The 19063-nt window shown below is 39.6% G+C and overlaps 2 protein-coding genes and 2 long non-coding RNA genes across 4 annotated transcripts in view; 1 reads left to right on the plus strand and 3 right to left on the minus strand.

The window, feature by feature from the left end:
- Window positions 1-1107: 1107 nt before the first annotated feature.
- LOC107833389 (uncharacterized) lies at window positions 1108-2837 on the minus strand. The gene is made up of 3 exons (XR_001659137.1): window positions 2713-2837; window positions 2393-2395; window positions 1108-1118 (listed from the first exon to the last, which is right to left on the minus strand). It is a non-coding gene; the product is annotated as an uncharacterized LOC107833389 (long non-coding RNA).
- A 2297-nt stretch (window positions 2838-5134) lies between these two features.
- The window catches only part of LOC103154184 (calpain-8-like), a 31500-nt gene continuing 17571 nt past the window's right edge, over window positions 5135-19063 (minus strand). Inside the window, exon 23 of the transcript XR_001659135.1 lies at window positions 5135-5146. The gene's annotated coding sequence lies outside the window, so the exon portion shown is untranslated. The remainder of the gene's footprint in view (window positions 5147-19063) is intronic.
- LOC107833390 (uncharacterized) lies at window positions 8125-8444 on the plus strand. Its single transcript, XR_001659138.1, has 3 exons — window positions 8125-8140; window positions 8236-8263; window positions 8369-8444. It is a non-coding gene; the product is annotated as an uncharacterized LOC107833390 (long non-coding RNA).
- On the minus strand, window positions 16633-18267 carry LOC103154212 (calpain small subunit 1-like). The gene is made up of 5 exons (XM_007575414.2): window positions 17566-18267; window positions 17385-17453; window positions 17254-17311; window positions 17117-17178; window positions 16633-17020 (listed from the first exon to the last, which is right to left on the minus strand). Exons 1-5 carry the CDS (start codon window positions 17632-17634, stop codon window positions 16838-16840), a joined length of 441 nt encoding a protein of 146 aa, XP_007575476.1. The 5' UTR covers window positions 17635-18267; the 3' UTR covers window positions 16633-16837.

Below are 19063 nucleotides of genomic sequence, written 5' to 3' on the forward strand. Positions count from 1 at the left end.
ATATATATATATATAAAATTCAGTATTAATCATCATTTATTTGTGCCATTATTAATCTTTATTTATTAGTGTTTGTATAGTTATATAAATATGTATTGATATTACTAAATAATTTATTAAATAAATTATGAACGGCTGTGTGCTTTGTAATATGCTCTTCATACATCGATATCAGAATATTCCATTCCTATTCTATTGTTATAGCTACTAAGCATATTTAAATATGATGAACTATGTATTAAAAACATACTTAAAAAATACAATTGTTTATAAATGTAGCTTTGGTAGATGTTTGAATATGGTTTACAGTAACAAAAAGTGTGTTATCATCGATTAAATGCGCTGATACGTCATTGTGCTGCTAAACACATAACGCTGAGTGGAGTGGAGTACCGCTCCAAGATGGCCGCCCTAAATCTCGTCAGCGACAATAGGCGAGAGCGGTCCATGAGGGTCTGTCCTTATATTATGTCTATGGTTCCCCACCTTCACTTCCATTCACAGCCTTGTCGGGCTCATTAGCGTATATAGGCACCGGGTGTGCCCGCCAATCTGAGTGTGTTTGTTGGGTCCGTTGTTGAGTTGGCTCTCAGTCAGATGAGCGCCGTGCTCATCGGGTTGCTGTGAGAGTGTTCGGATCGGGGACATTTGATACTGGTAGGATAAATGGATTTTTGATGTCACTACCCTACCTGTCTATATTATTGTCAGCAGATACGTCATTGTTTTCTTTTGGTATTGCAGATTGCTGCTGTTGCCTATTATGCTCCCACAAACAGTGCAGAACCACAAACAGTGCAGAACCAGAACAGCATAGCTCCTTATTTTTATTAGCTTATTGGGCACAGCCTTAGGACTGGGTTGGGGCAATGTGGGATTTGTTTTTTTGTCTAACATTATTTTGTATTTCTACTAATTTGGTTTGCATTTGTTTTTGGTTCCAATTGCTTCTAGTCTTGTCCTGGGTTTTTGAGCCTTATTGAGTTTTAAATTGGAATACAGTCTATTTTTAATATTGTAAAATAATGTATAAATAAAATATATTTTGTATACTATTTCTGTTTCATCATTTTCAGCCAGACCTACTTGGGTATTATTAATTGGGAAACTCTAGACCACTTGATATTTCAGTGGTCTACCAGTTGGCTTTAGGGCCACGTCCTCAGTCACGATCCGGGTTCTTTACCCATGTTACATTTATAAAGTCACAAAATGTTATCCAACTCACTAATTCTAAAGAGTACAAATGAATAATAAAAGTGGTGGTGTCATATTGGGTGTGGTTGGTGGTGGTGAGGAAGATGCAGGTGGACCCAGGATGTAGATGAATGAGATGGTTTTAATTAAGATATTGCTCAGAGTAGTCCAGGTACAGGCAACACGGCAGACAAACTAGCGCAGAGCTAAAATGCCGGTAGCAACAGATTAACGGAACTAACATACGAGCAAAACACAATCCAGGACTTAGCAGTACAACCGGAGAGCAAGACAGCGTGTGACCTACGTAGACAATAGACAACAATGACAAGGATCCGACGAAGAACATAAACAGGTGGGACTAAATACAAGGGAACGAGACACACCTGGGAACAATCAACGGGGAAGACGCAGAGACAGAGACTCAGGGAACAGGATTACAAATAAACACAGAAATAACTCAAAAAATAAACACACAGAAACATGGATCATGACAGGTGGAGCATTTTGTAATTATAATTCCTGAGGAAATTCTAGTTTGAATGTAAGGGAAATATCAGTTATACTATTAGTTATACTGTTTCCCAGTAAAAGATTACCAAACTGATGTTGCTTTAATATTTCAACACAATATAAACTTATAAAAATAGTGACATCTTTACAAAGTTATGAACTGTTTTTGTATTACAGGACAAAAAGCTCTCACTTTTATCAGTAAATGGCAGCCAAGTCTAAGTTTTTAACTTCTCCAAAGCACTCTGTATTCCAGATGACTTTTGAAAATTGCTCTGTAAAGAAAGTTTGATTGATGAAACAACTAATTCCAAGAGTTTTATTCCCAGACAGTAAACCGTTTTTCAGATTCAAACATGTTGATTGTCCAACAAGTTTGAACTAATAGAAAATATCCTAAAATGCAGGAGTAAATGTTTGTTAAAATGTAATCTTAAAACCACCACTCCCATTAAAACCTGAATCCTTGTTGAACTTTAAAAATGCAAATATATCTATTAACATTTTGGAATTTGATAATCATCTAAACATGAAGTATCCAAAGTCAGTCCTGAAGAGTCGGTTTCTTGCATCATTTAGTTATTTTCTTTGGCATATAGTTAGCTATAGTTACCACCTAACTCGTTGTTGTTCTGCAGAGGCCTGCTAACGAGATGCTAACGAGACATCATGTAATCCAGACGTGCTGAGCCAGGAGAAAACCTTCGTCGCTGGAGTTGTTGAACCCGCTGACTTCATTTACACATTTTTTTGTCAGAGGTTAAAATCTGACAAAAACTTGGCACATCAGCTGCTTTTGGTTCTGGTTAATTTGGCATTCCTGAGATATAAGCAAATCCATTTGGTGGTGTTTGGAAACCAGGTTCTCAGCTACTCTACCTCATTCCTTTAGGCCAACTCATCCTTTTTGTAATGTACACTGGAGTGTCATCAGACTGGTTTTGTAAACTTTTAAACTCAGTCCACACCCTAGATCTGATATGTTCTTCAGTGGTTCTTAACCTTTTTTGAGGTACCGAACAGTTCATATGCACATTCACTGAACTCTTCTGTGGTGATAAATAAAATATGATTTTTTTTTTTCTCCAAATTCAAGACATAGAGGTGACCCAACTAGAGACTAGTTGGGTCACCCCAAGGTCACTAAGTCTTCTTAAAAGGTAGAGTCTCTGAGAACAGTTCTTCAAAATATAGTCAGTGTTTTCAGCAAAGTTGAGCTGCCTGTCCAGGAACGACCCAAGGTATTTAAAATTTACCAGTTTCAACAGGTTGGCCATCGAGAGAAACTGGAACCACTTTAAGGTCTTCTTTAGATCATTTAATTAGCTCTACATTCTTAAGAGAATGAAAAATTAATGATAAAGACTTTAGTAATGTAATTATATTAGTTGTGTTTCCACCCCCACGCCACTAGAGGCAGTAGTGACCCCGAAAAGGTGCGACTGAGGAGCAGATTTAGAAGATCCCTCGTTTTTCGCGGGGGCTGGGTTCCGAAAATAACCCGCGATAAGTGAAATCCGCGAAGTAGTTACCTTTAGTTTTTACAATTATACAGCATAAATACTCTACATTGAAACCAAAGAACAAAACCTGTTTTGTTCCAGCGGATGTACGTGTTCATCAATCGGGCCTTAATGTGATCCAGAGTCATGGCACTAAAGCGTCTCCTCCAACCTGCCCAACCAGATTCACAGCTGGATCTCGTCAACCGAGCCTCCGGTCGGTTTTGAGCTGATTCTGGCCACAGATTTTTCCAGCAGGCATTCAAAGTTTTCATCTTTCATCTCCTGAATGGCCAAGCTGTATTATTTATATTTAAATACCGTAACATGATTGGCACACAGGTAGAGAAGGAGCTCGGAGACTGTTTAGCCAATCAGGACGCAGAACACAGTGCACTGTGAAAAACGGCACAAAAAAATCTGTGAAGCAGCGAGACCGCGAAAGGTGAACGTCGTTACAGCGAGGGATCACTGTACACTGAAAGCTACAGAATTTGGTAAAAACTGTGAGCTTTGCTTAAGTAATTAAAGACAATCAGCCAATCAGTGCTCCTCCGCAGCTCTGATTGGCTCAGCAATGTAACGTGATCCTCTGCAGCAAGTGATGGCAAAGCGGGGCGTCATCACGACTTTACACAGTGTGTCTTTACCTCCGCGGCAGAGGCTCCGCCGAACCCCTGAGACCGACTCACCGAACCCCTGGGTTCGACCGAACCCAGGTTAAGAACCACTGGTCTAGCAATAAGATGCACAAAATCAGGCATATCTGTGTTTATATTTATGTTTGTGATTGTAATGTGACAAAATATGGAACAGTTCAAAGGGGTCTGAATACTTTTGCAAGCCACTGTAAAATATGTCCATCAGCTGTTGTTTGAGATGCTGAGCTGAAGTCAATGGAGGACATGCTGAAGAGCTTTATATTCAACATGAGTCAAAGTGATGTGGATCATGTAGATAAAGCATCTTTCATAAAGGGATTTATTGCACAGTGATCTGTGGACAGCCACTCTAACAGTCAACAGCCAAGAGACGGATGCAAAATGTCTAGTCATGGTTAACTTATTCACCAAAGACTTGTTTAAATATGAACTTAAACTGTTTATGAAAGTAATCACAAGTGTTCCACAACTGGCTCCCATTGTGAAGCAGCAGCTGTTCAATCAGTGGGTTTGTATTTAAATGTCAATACTGCTTCTTAAAGACTAGCCAGTAAAATTGACTACATTTACTGCAATTTCCACTAGTCGGGACTGGTTTAAAAAGGGCCCTCTTTGTGATATTGTACATAAGATATTTTATATTTCTTTTGGTAAATAATCTATATGCTGAGTTAATGAATGCAAGCTTACTCAAAAAGTATCAGTTCTTCTTGTCAACTGAAACACTAAATTTTTATCGAAAATCTCTTAAAATTGGGATAAAAGCGTCTCTAGCAGAGATTAAAATCTCCTCAGTAGATGAGGAGTGAGAAGGATGAGTGACAAAGTCAGCAACTCTGGCCAAGAATGCTACCTGACCTTCTTGACAGCTCACATCTGTGGTATTTTAATTACAGAGGTGGAGCACCACAACCTCCTCAGGTAACACGCAGGAACAAAAGCATAACTGAAACACTTCTGGTGACTCAAATGTAAAAAAATATATAATCAGTAGCATCAACAAAAAATTATTTTGTTCATAAAAAATGTCTAACTTACCATTAGATTATCAATTACTGTTTAATTATTATCCCAGATTATTATAATTAAATTAATTTTCAATCAAGTTTATTTGTATAGCACATTTTAGCAACAAGGTGGTTCAAAGTGTTTTACATTATCAAAATCATCATTTCACATCAAATATGTTGGTCAATGTTCCAATTATTATGTTTAAAATCATTTCTAACCAGGTGGGTTTTAGGCTAGATTTAAAGGAACTCAGTGTTGCAGCTGTTTTGCTGTTTTCTGGGAAATTGTTCCAGATTTGTGGAACAAATGAAATATGGCCAAACAGATTGGTAGAAACATCTGCCTTTTAAACTAATTGAGTTTAATAGTTTAAAGGTCAAAAGATGAAGACAGGAAATAGTTCATCCACTTTGATTTTGCTGTTTGTATTTGACTTTGACAATAACTTCATAGGAAATGTTTCCTATCAAAAGTTTTTACTTTTTATTAGTGGAGCATGGAGTTTCCTTTCACTGTTATTTAACTCCTTGATTATAAAACATTATAACAGCAAGTTGTTATTCAAAGGCGAGTCTTGAAGTCGATCGGTTGGATATCTTTGTGGTTCCTCTCATAATTTAAACTGCAGAACATGGAAAAAACTCACTGGATGAGATGGGTTCTGGTCTTTACTGCAAGAGAGTAAAACAAGCAAAGCTGACTGGACATTTTTAGATGTGAATAAAAATGGAAATCAACTTTTAACCTCATTCATCCAGGCTTCTTAAACCCATTCAGGCTTTTCATCAGTACCACCTTAGTCATGACGTGATCAGACGCTGGTCACAGACAGGTTTACAACACATGCAGGTTTAAGGACCCTAATCAATACTAAATCTGTTTTTGATTCACAGACAGTTTCAACCTCATCGTTGTCTTTATGCTTTGTTGCATCAGGGACAGTAAATGAATGTGAATTCATTTCTTGGCTCAGGTCCTGAAGCTGACTAAGTGTCTTTTGTCTATTGTGCTTTGATAAGTTGCCTTCACTTAATATAGTCAAGTGTGGAAAATAGAGAGCATAATCCACTTCTAACATTTTAGACTTCATCGTCACAGCTTTTTAAAGATGCCTGTTTGTCAACAGTATGATGAGTTGAGCTGCAGCTCAAACTTGTTCCCTGAGTCTGAATGATGGTTCTTTCCTGAGAAAGAAGGCTCAGTCAGAGAACAGAACCCAACACACTGGTTCTACTTGTGTTTCTTTTACAGTATGAAAAGAAAGACAAATTCCTCTCATGTTGGATTAAAGCCACTTTCACTTCTACAATGGGTGATGATGTCTATTGGTTTGATGATTAATATTTATTTAAAATTCTAATTAAACAACTATTATGATATCTCTTTGAATTTGCAATAAAGTAAATCTTGGTGTTGAAATAATAGTGGAAAAATTAAGCTTCCATGATTTAGGTTCTATTAAAGAAAATCAATGGACAGCATTAGGATTTGAGAGGCATTTTGAAACAGTCTCTAAGTATTTAAAAATGCCAGTTAACGTATAAAACTCACCATAAAGGTAAACTCACATTATTGCATTCAATTATTACAAGCTGCTTTACATTTTGTTTGTTTTTCAAAATAATAAAAAATAACTTTTTAAAAATAAATATTTTTAAATAGTATTTAAGGAATTGTGTAAGTGCCTGTTCAAGAATCCACAGGACAGATGAAAAGGGGAAAAAAAAAAAAACAGCTTAAAAGATTCACTGTAAATTATATCTGCTGAAACAAAATCAGGCTCAACTATTTCAGCGCTTTGAAGCTGCAGACTAAAAGTCACTGACCCTCAGAAATCTGCAGATTTCAAACCACGATCTGAACTTTGTTTTAAGCAAAAACTAACCTGGAAATGGCTCTCAGGCAGAAACTTACGAGCATGAGATTCCTTTAGGTGGTGTAAACTGCACAGTAAGTTAGCCTTCGTTTGGTCACAAGTATTGGATTTCCAAACTTCCAGGTGTTTATAAGTGTTTTCAGTTGTTAATAATCCTAAACACCAACGTTGGACATGGTAGTCCAACATCAGTCAAGATGATATTCTGCTAATTAAAAGCAGTACTTATCCTTTGCTTTAAACAAGACCACCAACAGGAATCAGGGAATATAAATAAAAGCAGGCCTTAAACACAGCCAAGAAGCCAATTTGAAAAAAACCCTGCAATTTTAGAGGTCTTTATGGACAATTTATAAAATAAAGCAATGTTAGCTTTTTGTGTGTCAAACACTGCTCATTTTTGACAGAAAACAAAGAAATATAATTTGTTTTCAGTTGGGAAAACACTGGATTTTATATAATGAAAATCTCCTTACTTGAGCCACCCATTTTGTTTTGCGCAACACTTCCATTCTGAAGTTGATGGAGACGCACAAAGTTATTTTATCCGATCAGAATGTTTCTTTGTGCTTTTGTTCCCTTGCCAAATATTTCATTGCTCCACCCAGAATATACCTGTTTTACCTTTCAGGTTTGGTCCTCATTTTCTGTGACAGAGCAAAGCAGCTGGGTGAGTTTGATTCCTGTTTTTCTTTTTTTTATCGTCCAATATTGAGGGAAGTTTGACCTGCGATTGTTGTAAAAAAGAAATGTCTCTTTACTTTGAAATTTGAATGAATCAGTGATTAGAAAGAACGTGCTCTTGTTTTTGATAATATTGTATAGTTAGTTGTAATATTACAACATAATATGAAACAATTACAAGTTAAACTCTAAACTGGAATCTACCAGAAAATTAAGAAAAAATGTTTCATCTGAAATTATTCTCATCAATCAATTACCAGAAAATCGTCCAAACCTGTCATTTGCAGAGTTTAGATATACAGTAGATGTACAGTACTTACCTAAACTATTGTCTTGTGTTTTGAAAGGAGCTGAAATGATCTCGGTGTAAAATGCTAATAAAATAAATAGAAGATCAGTAAAGTGAAGACGGTAACCTGCAGACAATGGCGGTCTCCCAAACCTCAGTGCATCTTCTGCCACTCTTGGTGTTTGGGATCGGTAAGAGCTTCCCTAAACTCAGAGGAGGACCTATCATTTTCAAAGTTATTGATCTAATATCAAGAATTTTCTTCCCATCCCTACAGCATGCATTTTTACATTGGCCTTAACTGTAAGTTTGGTTCATGATTTCTTTCTAGCTAAGAATATACCTCTTCATTTCTTGAATTAATTTTTTGTACTGTAAATTTCTTTTCAGTCCAACACAACACAAGGTATGAAAAACATCCTCATTCAATAAAAGACAGTAATATACAAATAAGCCTGTATCACTGTATAATGCTATTTCTATGTTTTTTGTCATGTGTAGTTCAACATCTACCAATGCCTCCCAACAGGTCAGCATGCATAATTTGTTTATCATAATAGTTTGATGTCATTTATTTTTAGCTGAATAAAGTTCATAAATTAATCGGCATTATTTAATTTAATGGTTAATAAAGCACTGCTTCAACTCCAACCAATGGTATTCCTGGATCTTGCCAAGGCATAAATCTACAAGATGCCAGTCGCAGCGTAAGCATTGTAGAGTGTCATCATCAGCATTAATGCGTGGTGTCACCACAGCAGTGACGCCCTCTTGTGTTTGGTTTCAGACATTATTACTTTCTCTGCCTGTTTTTTCCAGATATCAATGGCAGCAGATGTGTTTGTAAGGGATCTTACTTGTAAAAGATCTGATCCAAATGCCAGCCTGTCAGAGGAACTGTTTCTGGAGATGGAACAAAACATCCGGCACTTAGTGGACTCGTCTTTAAAAGCCTACTTGATCCAGGTAATTGAGTGGTGAATTGGCATTATATAAATGAAACTGAACTGATGAAATTGTCCCATTTTATGTATCTATATATGTATCTGCCACGTTTTTCAGTAACGAGTAATCTAACATGTTGCTATTTTTTTTAAAAAAGTAATCAGATTAAAATTACTTATGCAAATCACTATGAGCTACTATTTTAGATAGATTTTATTACAGACTCAAAGTCCAAATTACATAAAAAAGAAAATAAATACAATAAAAGAATAAAAAGTACAATACAAAAGGCTTCTAACCATAAAGGAGGCAATCATACCAATGTCTCCAAAGTACAGATGAGTATTTTACTGCACTATATTTAACACTAGTCAACAGTAGAATGATTTTATTACTAGACTCATTTAAACAAACAAATTTATACATAAGCTTCCTTAAAACAGGCATCAAAGTGCTGACGTGAGCAGATACAAACAGTTCACTGGCTCTGGTCCATCTGGGCTTATTTAAAAAAGTCTGAGTGCATCATTATAAGCCACCTTCAGTCTTTGAAGACTGGCTTTTTTAAAATTGCACCACCTATGTGCCGTATACAGTGATGTTCAGTATGATCTAAACAAGTTCAGTTTCACTTCATCAGAGCAGAATCCAAACTTATGGACTGGATATTTGCCTGAGCAGACATCACTGTAACCTGACGGTAAATGTCCTCATCATCAGACAGACGGTCTGTCAGCACATGACCAAGATATTTCACTTCATGTGACATTCAATAAAAACTCAGTCAGCCTGAAATGTGGAAATATCCTGTTCTTGTCCTCTTTAGTGTGACAGATCAAAATGATACTTTTTGATGGATTGAGTTTACCATCATGTAGCTCACCGTATGCTGAACACACATTAAGCAGCTGCTGAAGACCAGCTGAACTTGGACTAAAAATCACTAAGTCATCAGCATACATAAGATGATTTATAATTGTATCTCCAACCATGCAGCCCGTTCTACACAGGTTTAGCTGCTTAGAGAGCTCATTCATATAAAAATTAAACAATATAGGGGATAAAATGCTTCCTTGTCCGACTCCATTGCTGACATGGAAGGATACAGACACACAGTCGTCCCATTTGACCTGCATAGTTTGGATAGCATATAGGACAGACATCTTACTATGTATTTGGCCACACTCTTGGCACAATGATTTACACGATCAAAAACCTTAGTGGCGTCTAAAAAACACAGAAATACCATAGAACTTTTGCTATTATAATTATTCAGTAATTCAAAAATCAATATACACAAATCAGTACCGTGTTTGGACATGAACCCAAATTGATTGTCTGTAGACATTACTATCTTTGCAAATTTTGGCAAAAGAATTAGTTCAAGACTTTAGATAGTGTACTTGCTAGGGCAATAGATCTATAGTTATCAGAGCTGCCAATTTGTCCAGCTTTGCTTTTAATCACAGAAAATAGAACATTCTTCAAGGTATCAGGAATAAAACCATGGGTGTGCTGTGGTGGCACAGCGGTTCAGCACAACCCACATATGGAGGCCTCAGTCCTCAATGTGGCCGTCGCAGGTTTGATTCCCGGCCTGGTGACCTTTGCCGCATGTCTTCTCCCTCTCTCATTACCCTCTTTCCTGTCAACTATCAAATAAAGGCCACTAGAGCCGATTTAAAAAAAAAAGAGGAATAAGTACATGTATAACAAAACCAGTGAAGCACAAGGCAAGAAGAGGGGCTAACCTTGAACTTGCAAATTTGAGATGTTCAGCTTAAATAAGATCCATTCCTATAGATTTATTTGCAGACAGTTCTTTAATTGCTTAATAGACCTTGTGTGTTTTGATGTTGGTAATATAAATATTTGTGACTGACCTTGAGCTTCACACTGCGCTCCAGAAAACTGCAAACATTGACACTAATATGAGCAGTGCAATAAATGTGAAAACAACCACAAATGAACGAGTTTGTGAAGTTGCACAACTAAACTCCATTATTATCATTAATATTAAGGTAAGTGTCACAAATCTGTGCAGCAGGTCATCTGAGCTGTGGAGCCACAGGAGGAGCGCTGTGCACTGCGACAGCAAACACAGGGCAGTTACACAGAACCTGGAGGCTGGGGCAGGAGGGGGGCTCTAAATCCTACTTAGAGTTTTCCAGATAATAGTGGAACACATTAGTGGAAAAACACACACAAATTACTAAAGTTTTTTTTTTTGGTACTCTTGTAACCATTAAACAATCTCCTCTTCAGTTCAACTTTGTAAGTGGAGACACATTGTTGATATTACCATTATAAATAACCTGCAATTAAGTTTTGGCAAAGCTCAAAGTAATTTTCACAGGTGGCAGAGCGTTGTTGTCAGCAGCTGCTGAAAGTAAGCAAAAAATTACTTTTAATGTAACTTAGTTACTTTCTAAATCAAGTAATCAGTAATCTAACCAAGTTACTTTATTCAATGAGTAATCGGTAATCTGATTAAAGTTACTTTTTCAAACTATGCCATCACTGTATGTATGAATGTATGTATGTATTGTCCCTTTATGAATAATCTGAATTATTGAGTTACAACATTTATTTTCCCTTTGAGATTAATAAAATATTTTTCAATGAATACTTAAATTACATATCTAACATATATGCACACAAGGGAAAAACATTTACTAATATCAAATTACAACTTTTTTAAATAACAGGGTGCCAACCAATCCACAGCTGATCTTCTGGAAATATTTGGAGTCCTGGATAGTCTGAATCTGGGTGACTACCGTGACCCAACATTCGTCAGACTGTGGTTCTCTCTGAAGATGGCTCCTCTTTTGCCTTACGTGGCTCAAAGCTTCTTAGTCCAACTGGGCAACCAGAACTTCAGCTGCAGTTCTTACCAACAAATGTATGTAAATTAAAATTGTGATTTTTGATATATTAGCTTGCATTTATGGTGTTGGGGAAATTTATTACTAATGTTGCAAAGGTAGCTACAAAATTCCTACAAGCTAACCAAGGACAGAATCAGAAGACCTTATTGGTCTGGAAGGTCAATACAACAGCAGATCTTTATTGTATTGTGGTGCCAAGTCATTCAGTGATTTATAAACTAACAACAGTATTTTAAAGTCTATTCTCTGAGCTACAGGGAGCCAGTGTAGGGACTTTGCAACAGGTGTTATGTGCTCTATCTTCCTGATTTTAGTTAAAACACCAGCAGCAACATTCTGGATCAGCTGCAGCTGGAGGATTGACTTTTTAGACAGACCTGTGAAGACGCTGCTGCAGTAATCAATGCAACTAAAGATAAAAGTATTGCTAAGTTTTTCTAGATTTTGCTGAGACATTAGTCCTCTAATCCTGGAAATGTTCTTCTGATGGTAGAAGGCCATCTTTGTAATTTTCTTTATGTGACTTTGAAGGTTCAGATTGAAGATCAAAATATGTCAAAACCAATCTGGTAGTAAAAGAACAATTTATTTCCCCTCAACATTCACTAGTTCTGGCTCTCTGGGCAGCAACAACTACTAGAAAGCATTTGCAGTGGAAAACAGTGAGAATTTTAAACCACCATGATGGAATTTTGATTGACAGGTCTGTGCAGAATTTTTTTCTTTTAGCCACATTGGAAAGATTGTATCTTTCTCAATTTAAGTCAAGACGCTGAAAGGCAACTGGAAATCCTGATTTTATTTTTAATTTCTCTTTGGAGCCATCCTGTGGTGGCTTTGGGTCAATGTCTTATCTAATACAGTGGTGCCCAACCCTCGGTCCATGGACCAGCACCAGTCCGTGGACCATTTGATACCGGGCCGCACAAGAAATAATTAAATATTTCCGATTTATGTATTATTTGAGTCTGGAGGATCTTTTATTTTGAAAATCCTTTAACCGGATTCTCTCGGTTACTTGCGCACCAACATTGATCGGTTCGTGTTCAGCCACACAACAGGATCAACAAACAACACAAACCGATTCGAGTCAGGAACATCCCGATTCCAGAGGATAATCCAGTAAAACCCCCAACATAGCATTCGGGAATTTAGAATAACCAAACACAGATGACAATATAGAAGCAGTAGTGACAGTTTGTGGACTCATTTTAAGAGATAAAAGACGTAACAAAAAGAAAAGGCGGTGGATAAAAGACGGCGGGAGCAGCTGCTCTATCTGCTGCAAAATGATTTGGAGGCGACTGTTTCTTCATAGTTAACATTTTTAACTGAATAAACATAATAAACATATATAATAATGACCTTTATTTATAATAAACATTTCCACATATCATCTCCGATATCCACCGGACTCTCAGTTGTGCCATATGTCAGCTGTTTGGGATTCCCCTCTGTTCTTACGTCACCGTGCTTTCTGATTGGCTACCTGTCACATTCAACAGGTTGTATTCTCGTTCCCAGTCAGAGAAAACCCCACAGGGCCAAGACAACCCAAATTGGGTATATTCAGGATTTAGCGGGAACATCAACATGCAGAAGCCTTATCTGACGGTTCACCCCCAACCCCCCACCCTCTGGGCCGCAGCAAAATTTCCAAGTCTTGACCGGTCCGCGGTAATAAAAAGGTTGGTCTAATAAATCAGGTGTACTTTAAGTTGAAGCAGGGGTGTCCAAAGTCGGTCCTCGAGGGACGGCATTCTGCATGTTTTAGTCTCTCCCTAGTTTAACGCACCTGGATCAAATGATGGCTCGTTAGAAGACCTAAGAGGAACAAGCTAAAAAGGTTCTTACTACCACCAGGGAGAGAACTAGAACATGCAGGATGCCGGGCCTCTAGGACAGACTTTGGGGACCCCTAGGTTAAAGCCACAAAATGATGATCTGATATTGTCCTTCAGCCTAATTTCCTAGAGAGCTAAATTCACTCTCACATCAATTACAGCACGCCATCTAGGCACTGGGGAAGCAAAGCAGCCCCAGACCATCACCCTGTCATTGCTGTAGATACATTTTCCTTCTGAAATGTTGTTTTTGTGCCACATGAAGCAAGACGCGCTCCTTCTAAAAAGTTCTGTCTTTGTCCTGTCAGTGCACAGAAAATAAAAAAAAAATCTTTTGGATCATGAAGAGGCCTTTGTTTAATATAAGACGGGCCTTTGTGTTCTGTTGGGACAGTAGTGATCCTGGTCTTGGAACTCCACCATTAAATCATGAACACTGACCTTGTACTGAGGCAAGTAGGGCCTATATGCTGTAGAGGTTGTTCTGGGTTCTTTTGTTTGCTGTTCTTTGTCTTTCTGTGGATAATGATTCTCACTGTGGTTCTCTGTAGTAACCCAACGACCAAAGGCTTCCACATACTCAGGTGTACTGTACATGTTCTGTGAGCAACACAGAATCTGCACACGCTGTCTGCAGATGGTTGAGATTTCATAGTCAAGCAAACCGACCGTCTACAATTCTTGTGAGAAACTCCTTGATTTCCCACAATCGAAATTAAAACTACCAAGCTTAGTGAATTAGTTGGACACCTAGCCCCATTTCTTCTTCATGAGGGCAGCCACCACACAGAGCCACAGTCTAGCTGCTGTGCGTCCTTGTGACTAGTTATTCTAACTCTAAACCTTATCAGCCTGGTGTCACACACGAAACAGTTTGATGTATTCACCGTTTCCCCATCAACCAGTTTACTGTGCAACACAGAATATGCATATGGGTGTCACACACTCAAAGTGGCATGCGTCCGCTTGGAGTATGTATGGACCTCTGCGGAGTGAAATACGCAGGTTCCTGTACAAATGGCTCTGCAAGCCTTCCCAGACTGTCAATTTGATCAGGTCATGATGTGCTGTTTGTTGAGAACATAGCTTAACTCAAATTGTCAAAAAGGTTCCATTTAAGTGTTTATCAATTATCTGGGTGAGGCAAATGCCTCCTGGCTGATCATGCCTAAGTGTGGCTTATAAAACAACTCCCTCCATCAAAATATAGTTATTTACAGTTATTTACAGTGTGAAAATTACTTCTATGTGGCCAAATTGGTTTGGAAAGCATTACCCCAAATAAGACCATGACTTGCTTTTTGATTGACTCAGGATACCTTGGGTGTAAAATTCTTTTAAATCTGAAAAATTTGAGAGACTTGGAAGAAAAAGACAATGCGTAACGGAGGGGAAACACAACCTTGGAGTTTACCAAACTGTGCAAAGCTTCCGATTATTTTGAACCTGGAGGATGAATACAGAATGATAAAATAACAGAACTCATGACTTCCATCCATCCATCCATCCATCCATCCATCCATCCATCCATCCATCCATCCATCCATCCATCCATCCATCACCTTCTGCATGTTAGAGTTTGGGACGTGGGGTTAATAGTGCCCCAGAGGCTACCCCACAAATACATTATCCCAAAGGCCTAATGATATGATGACAAAGTCAATTATCAACCTTTGACGAAATTTGGTCTAGCAATAAGTAAACATATGAACTCACTTTTCCCCAGAAATTGTTTGTTAAGGATATTCTGTGCCTCACAAAAAAGTATAATTCCAAATCAGGTTTAGATTGTTGTCGCTCCTCAATAGTAAGAGGTTTCCCTCATGCAACCAAAAGCCACCACGAAGGTGACATTGTATGTCCCCAAAGCTAGATTACACTGCTGTGAAATAGCACAGAAAGCTTCCCGCCCTCAATTGCCACCAAGGTAGAGGGCCCACATGGAGGGAGCTGCCTGTGGCATCTCTCCACAAGCATCCACCGATGATCTCCTTCCAAAAGACCCAGCTCACGAAGGCTGTCCAAGTCTCCCTAATCCAGGAAAGGTTGGTCTGACAACTCCCGCAAAGCCTATGGGAGACACTTAACTTCACAACTTTATGACTAAGTTAAGAAACCAGGTTGGATTACAAAAGTGGGCAAAAATAAAATACGGAAATTGAATTTAAAAGAAAATATGAAGATGTGTATATTAAGCAATGTAAAAAATAAATTATAAAACAATTTATATAAAAATATATATGTTGATATTTTAAAGGATGGAATCTATGTCCACTGAACTTCAGAAAACTCAAGGTGTTGACAGAGAACGAATCTACAGTAATTTCATCAAAGTGTTCCTTTCAAGAAAAAACTCATCAGGTAGGATTGTTACATTTTTCTGGGCAAAATATGGTAGAAAGAAACTGAGATAATCATTACAACACTCAACTGAAACATAAAACAAAAACAATGATCAACTTCTAAAAAGAAAACAATATTCAAAGAAAATTATATTGTGCTTTATCATCTTAAACTATTTATTTTTACCAGAGCCTGGATGCAAAGACAAAAATACAGGAAGTAAAGAATGGCTCCAAAGAAACATTGGGATTTTTTTAAAATTTGCAACTATTAAAGAACTTAAAGAAATGAACAACAACTTCTCTGCCGTAAGTGATGTAACAGATTTTCAAATATGACAAGTTTCATGTATGTATGAATATATAGAACCACAATGTTGCAGACCCAATCATATAAAATTAGGCTCAAAAGCATAAACACATGTTATTACAGATTGAAGTCCTGGAAAAACTTTCACTGCAACAGAAGGCTGAGCTAATACTGGATCCAGACAGCGGCGCTTTGGAGGATGTCAACTTCGTGAGGGACGTGCTCACAAGCCTGAAACTGTCCGGCAAGGACGAACAGCTCAGTCAGTTTTTCCAGACGTTTGCACAAATCAGCGAGAAGGTGAATGCTTCACACTAACTTGGTCACATTTNGGAGAGATTATTTCATATCTTCATGATCTGCTGTCAGCGTTCCTCTCATTCACACCACACAGTATTTCACCTGTTATCACTAGCAAAGGAGAGGTCATGTATTTTATATTTAGACATTTTATTGTTAATTCTCAGGTATTATTTGACTTCTGTATGATTTGTGTTCATAAAGGCAGCAGATAAGTCGATGTTTAACATCTGTGCTGTCACATTTGTCTAAAGTGTCCATGTGTTTGGTGTTGTGTCCCGTTGATGATGTACTGAATGTTTCATGATCTGATTATGACTCGGTAAATTTCAGTCTGCAACCAGAGTTTGGCAGCTCAGTCTTTAGGTTCTGTTATTTTGCAGCATAAAGCAGTCGGTCCACTGGCCTGTGGCTGTTAGTGATTATGATCCATGAAGCTCTAGTTTGTCTCTGTAACCTCATAATAAATAATCAGAAACGTCCTTCTTCAGCCATTAAACTTAACTGGATGTTCTTTAGTGAGCATCGGCTGAAAAGCAGCAGTGTGTTGTGTGGTAAAAACTCAACGACCTTCACTGCTCTCACCTTGTACGTGACGATCTTCCTCCACAAACTGACAAATTCCTCACTGTTCAGCTTCCCAGTGATGGATGTCTGTTTGATCAGTTCGTTAAGGTACGTTCATTCAGAGGCAGGGGTTAAAGGTCAGACTTTACCCCCTTTGTTGTGGGGAGTTTGGGTGGAGGATACGTCCATGAGGGCAACCATGCTGCGGCAGGCGTCGGTGCTGAAGCCGCCAGACTTCAGGTCACCTGGATGAAAACACAGCAAGGAGTGAGAGTGATGCAGGTGACCCTGTGACCCTGCGATGGAGGCTCAGTCCAAACCTTTCAGGATTTTGCCGTTCAGGAGGCTCTGAAGCTGCTCGGCATCCACTTCCTCGTACTGTAGGAACAGAAATGTAGGAGGGTCTGGCGGTGGCTGCAGAGTGATGCTGTTCTAGTGAAAAGTGCCTCACCTTGTCAGAGAACTGCCTGAACAGAGTTCTGTTATTGTCTTCATCCGCTGTGCTGTCCTGAGCAGAGGGCTGCAGGGAAGTCACAAAGCGTCACTTGGTATCGGTTCCATTCAAACCGAAATGTGAGGCGTGAGATGGGCAGAACACGCTGACCCTCAGAGAGCCTGGCAGTCTGGCCTACCTTCTCTGTCTCCATCTGCTCCGGGTTGTTTCCACCAGAGCTCTCACTGCAAGGAGAAACCACAAGCATTCACCTTCACAAAACCACAATTTTCACTCATTCTCTGCATATTCAATAGCATTTTAATCTGAGCAATGGATGTAAAATATTTCATAATCATTATTGGTCATCATTAGCAACGCTGCTTGACGGATTCTGGTTCTTTGGATGAACAAAGCTAAACGTCAGCGATGCGAAACGTTTTAACACTGAAGCAATAAGCTGCTCCAAATGACCAATAATTCACCTGAACATAGACCTGCACAATGTAGACGTCACTGGTAGCGAAAAATAAACTACAGTCCAAATCCAGCTGCATTGGGCCAAACCCAAATGATGCTCTGCTGCCAGACACGCAGGAGTCTGGCTGACTGCGCTGTCTGCGGTGCGTTCAGGAACCGCCGGCCACCAGAACTATAATAGTTTTTTTAAGTTTGCTTATTCACTAATAAAAACTAAGTTTATTTCTGAGGTCACTGAAGATGTTCCACACAGTGAGCATACTGGGCCCTCAGAGCTTACTGGGCCCTCAGAGCGTACCGGGCCCTCAGAGCTTACTGGGCCCTCAGAGCGTACCGGGCCCTCAGAGCGTACTGGGCCCTCAGAGCGTACTGGGCCCTCAGAGCGTACTGGGCCCTCAGAGCGTACTGGGCCCTCAGAGCGTACNGGCTGTCCGCGGTGCGTTCAGGAACCGCCGGCCACCAGAACACCGGCTGCTTTAGGTTCTGGTGACTGGTGGGCCCTGTGAGCATACTGGGCCCTCAGACCGTACTGGGCCCTCAGAGCGTACTGGGTCCTCAGACCATACTGGGCCGTCAGACAGTACTGGACCCTGTGAGCATACTGGACCCTGTGAGCATACTGGGCCCTCAGAGCATACTGGGCCCTCAGAGCGTACCGGGGCCCTCAGAGCATACTGGGCCGTCAGACTGTACTGGACCCTGTGAGCATACTGGGCCCTCAGAGCATACTGGGCCCTCAGAGCGTACCGGGGCCCTCAGAGCGTACTGGGCCGTCAGACTGTACTGGACCCTGTGAGCGTACTGGGCCCTCAGAGTGTACCGGGTCCTCAGACCGTACTGGGCCGTAAGACTGTACTGGACCCTGTGAGCATACTGGGTCCTCAGACCATACTGGGTCCTCAGAGCATACTGGGTCGTCAGACCATACTGGGCCCTCAAACTATACTGGGCCTTCAGAGCATACTGGGCCCTCAGAGCATACTGGGTCCTCAGACCGTACTGGGCCCTCAGAGCGTACTGGGCCCTCAGAGCATACTGGGTCCTCAGAGCATACTGGGTCCTCAGAGCATACTGGGTCCTCAGACCATACTGGGCCCTCAGACCGTACTGGGCCCTCAGAGCGTACTGGACCCTGTGAGCATACTGGGCCCTCAGACCGTACTGGGCCCTCAGACCGTACTGGGCCCTCAGACCGTACTGGGCCCTCAGAGCGTACT

The sequence above is a fragment of the Poecilia formosa genome, unplaced genomic scaffold (assembly GCF_000485575.1).
Source record: "Poecilia formosa unplaced genomic scaffold, Poecilia_formosa-5.1.2 Scaffold376, whole genome shotgun sequence".
Lineage (NCBI taxonomy): Eukaryota > Metazoa > Chordata > Actinopteri > Cyprinodontiformes > Poeciliidae > Poecilia > Poecilia formosa.

Bases quoted from the DNA above. Each gene is read 5' to 3' on its own strand.
- LOC103154212 (XM_007575414.2), bottom strand. From the start codon at position 17,634: ATGCTTGTGGTTTCTCCTTGCAGTGAGAGCTCTGGTGGAAACAACCCG. The intron at 17,454-17,565 runs GTAGGCCAGACT...ACTTCCCTGCAG, and splicing joins AGCAGATGGAGACAGAGAAG to CCCTCTGCTCAGGACAGCAC. The intron at 17,179-17,253 runs GTTTGGACTGAG...GTTTTCATCCAG, and splicing joins GAACGGCAAAATCCTGAAAG to GTGACCTGAAGTCTGGCGGC.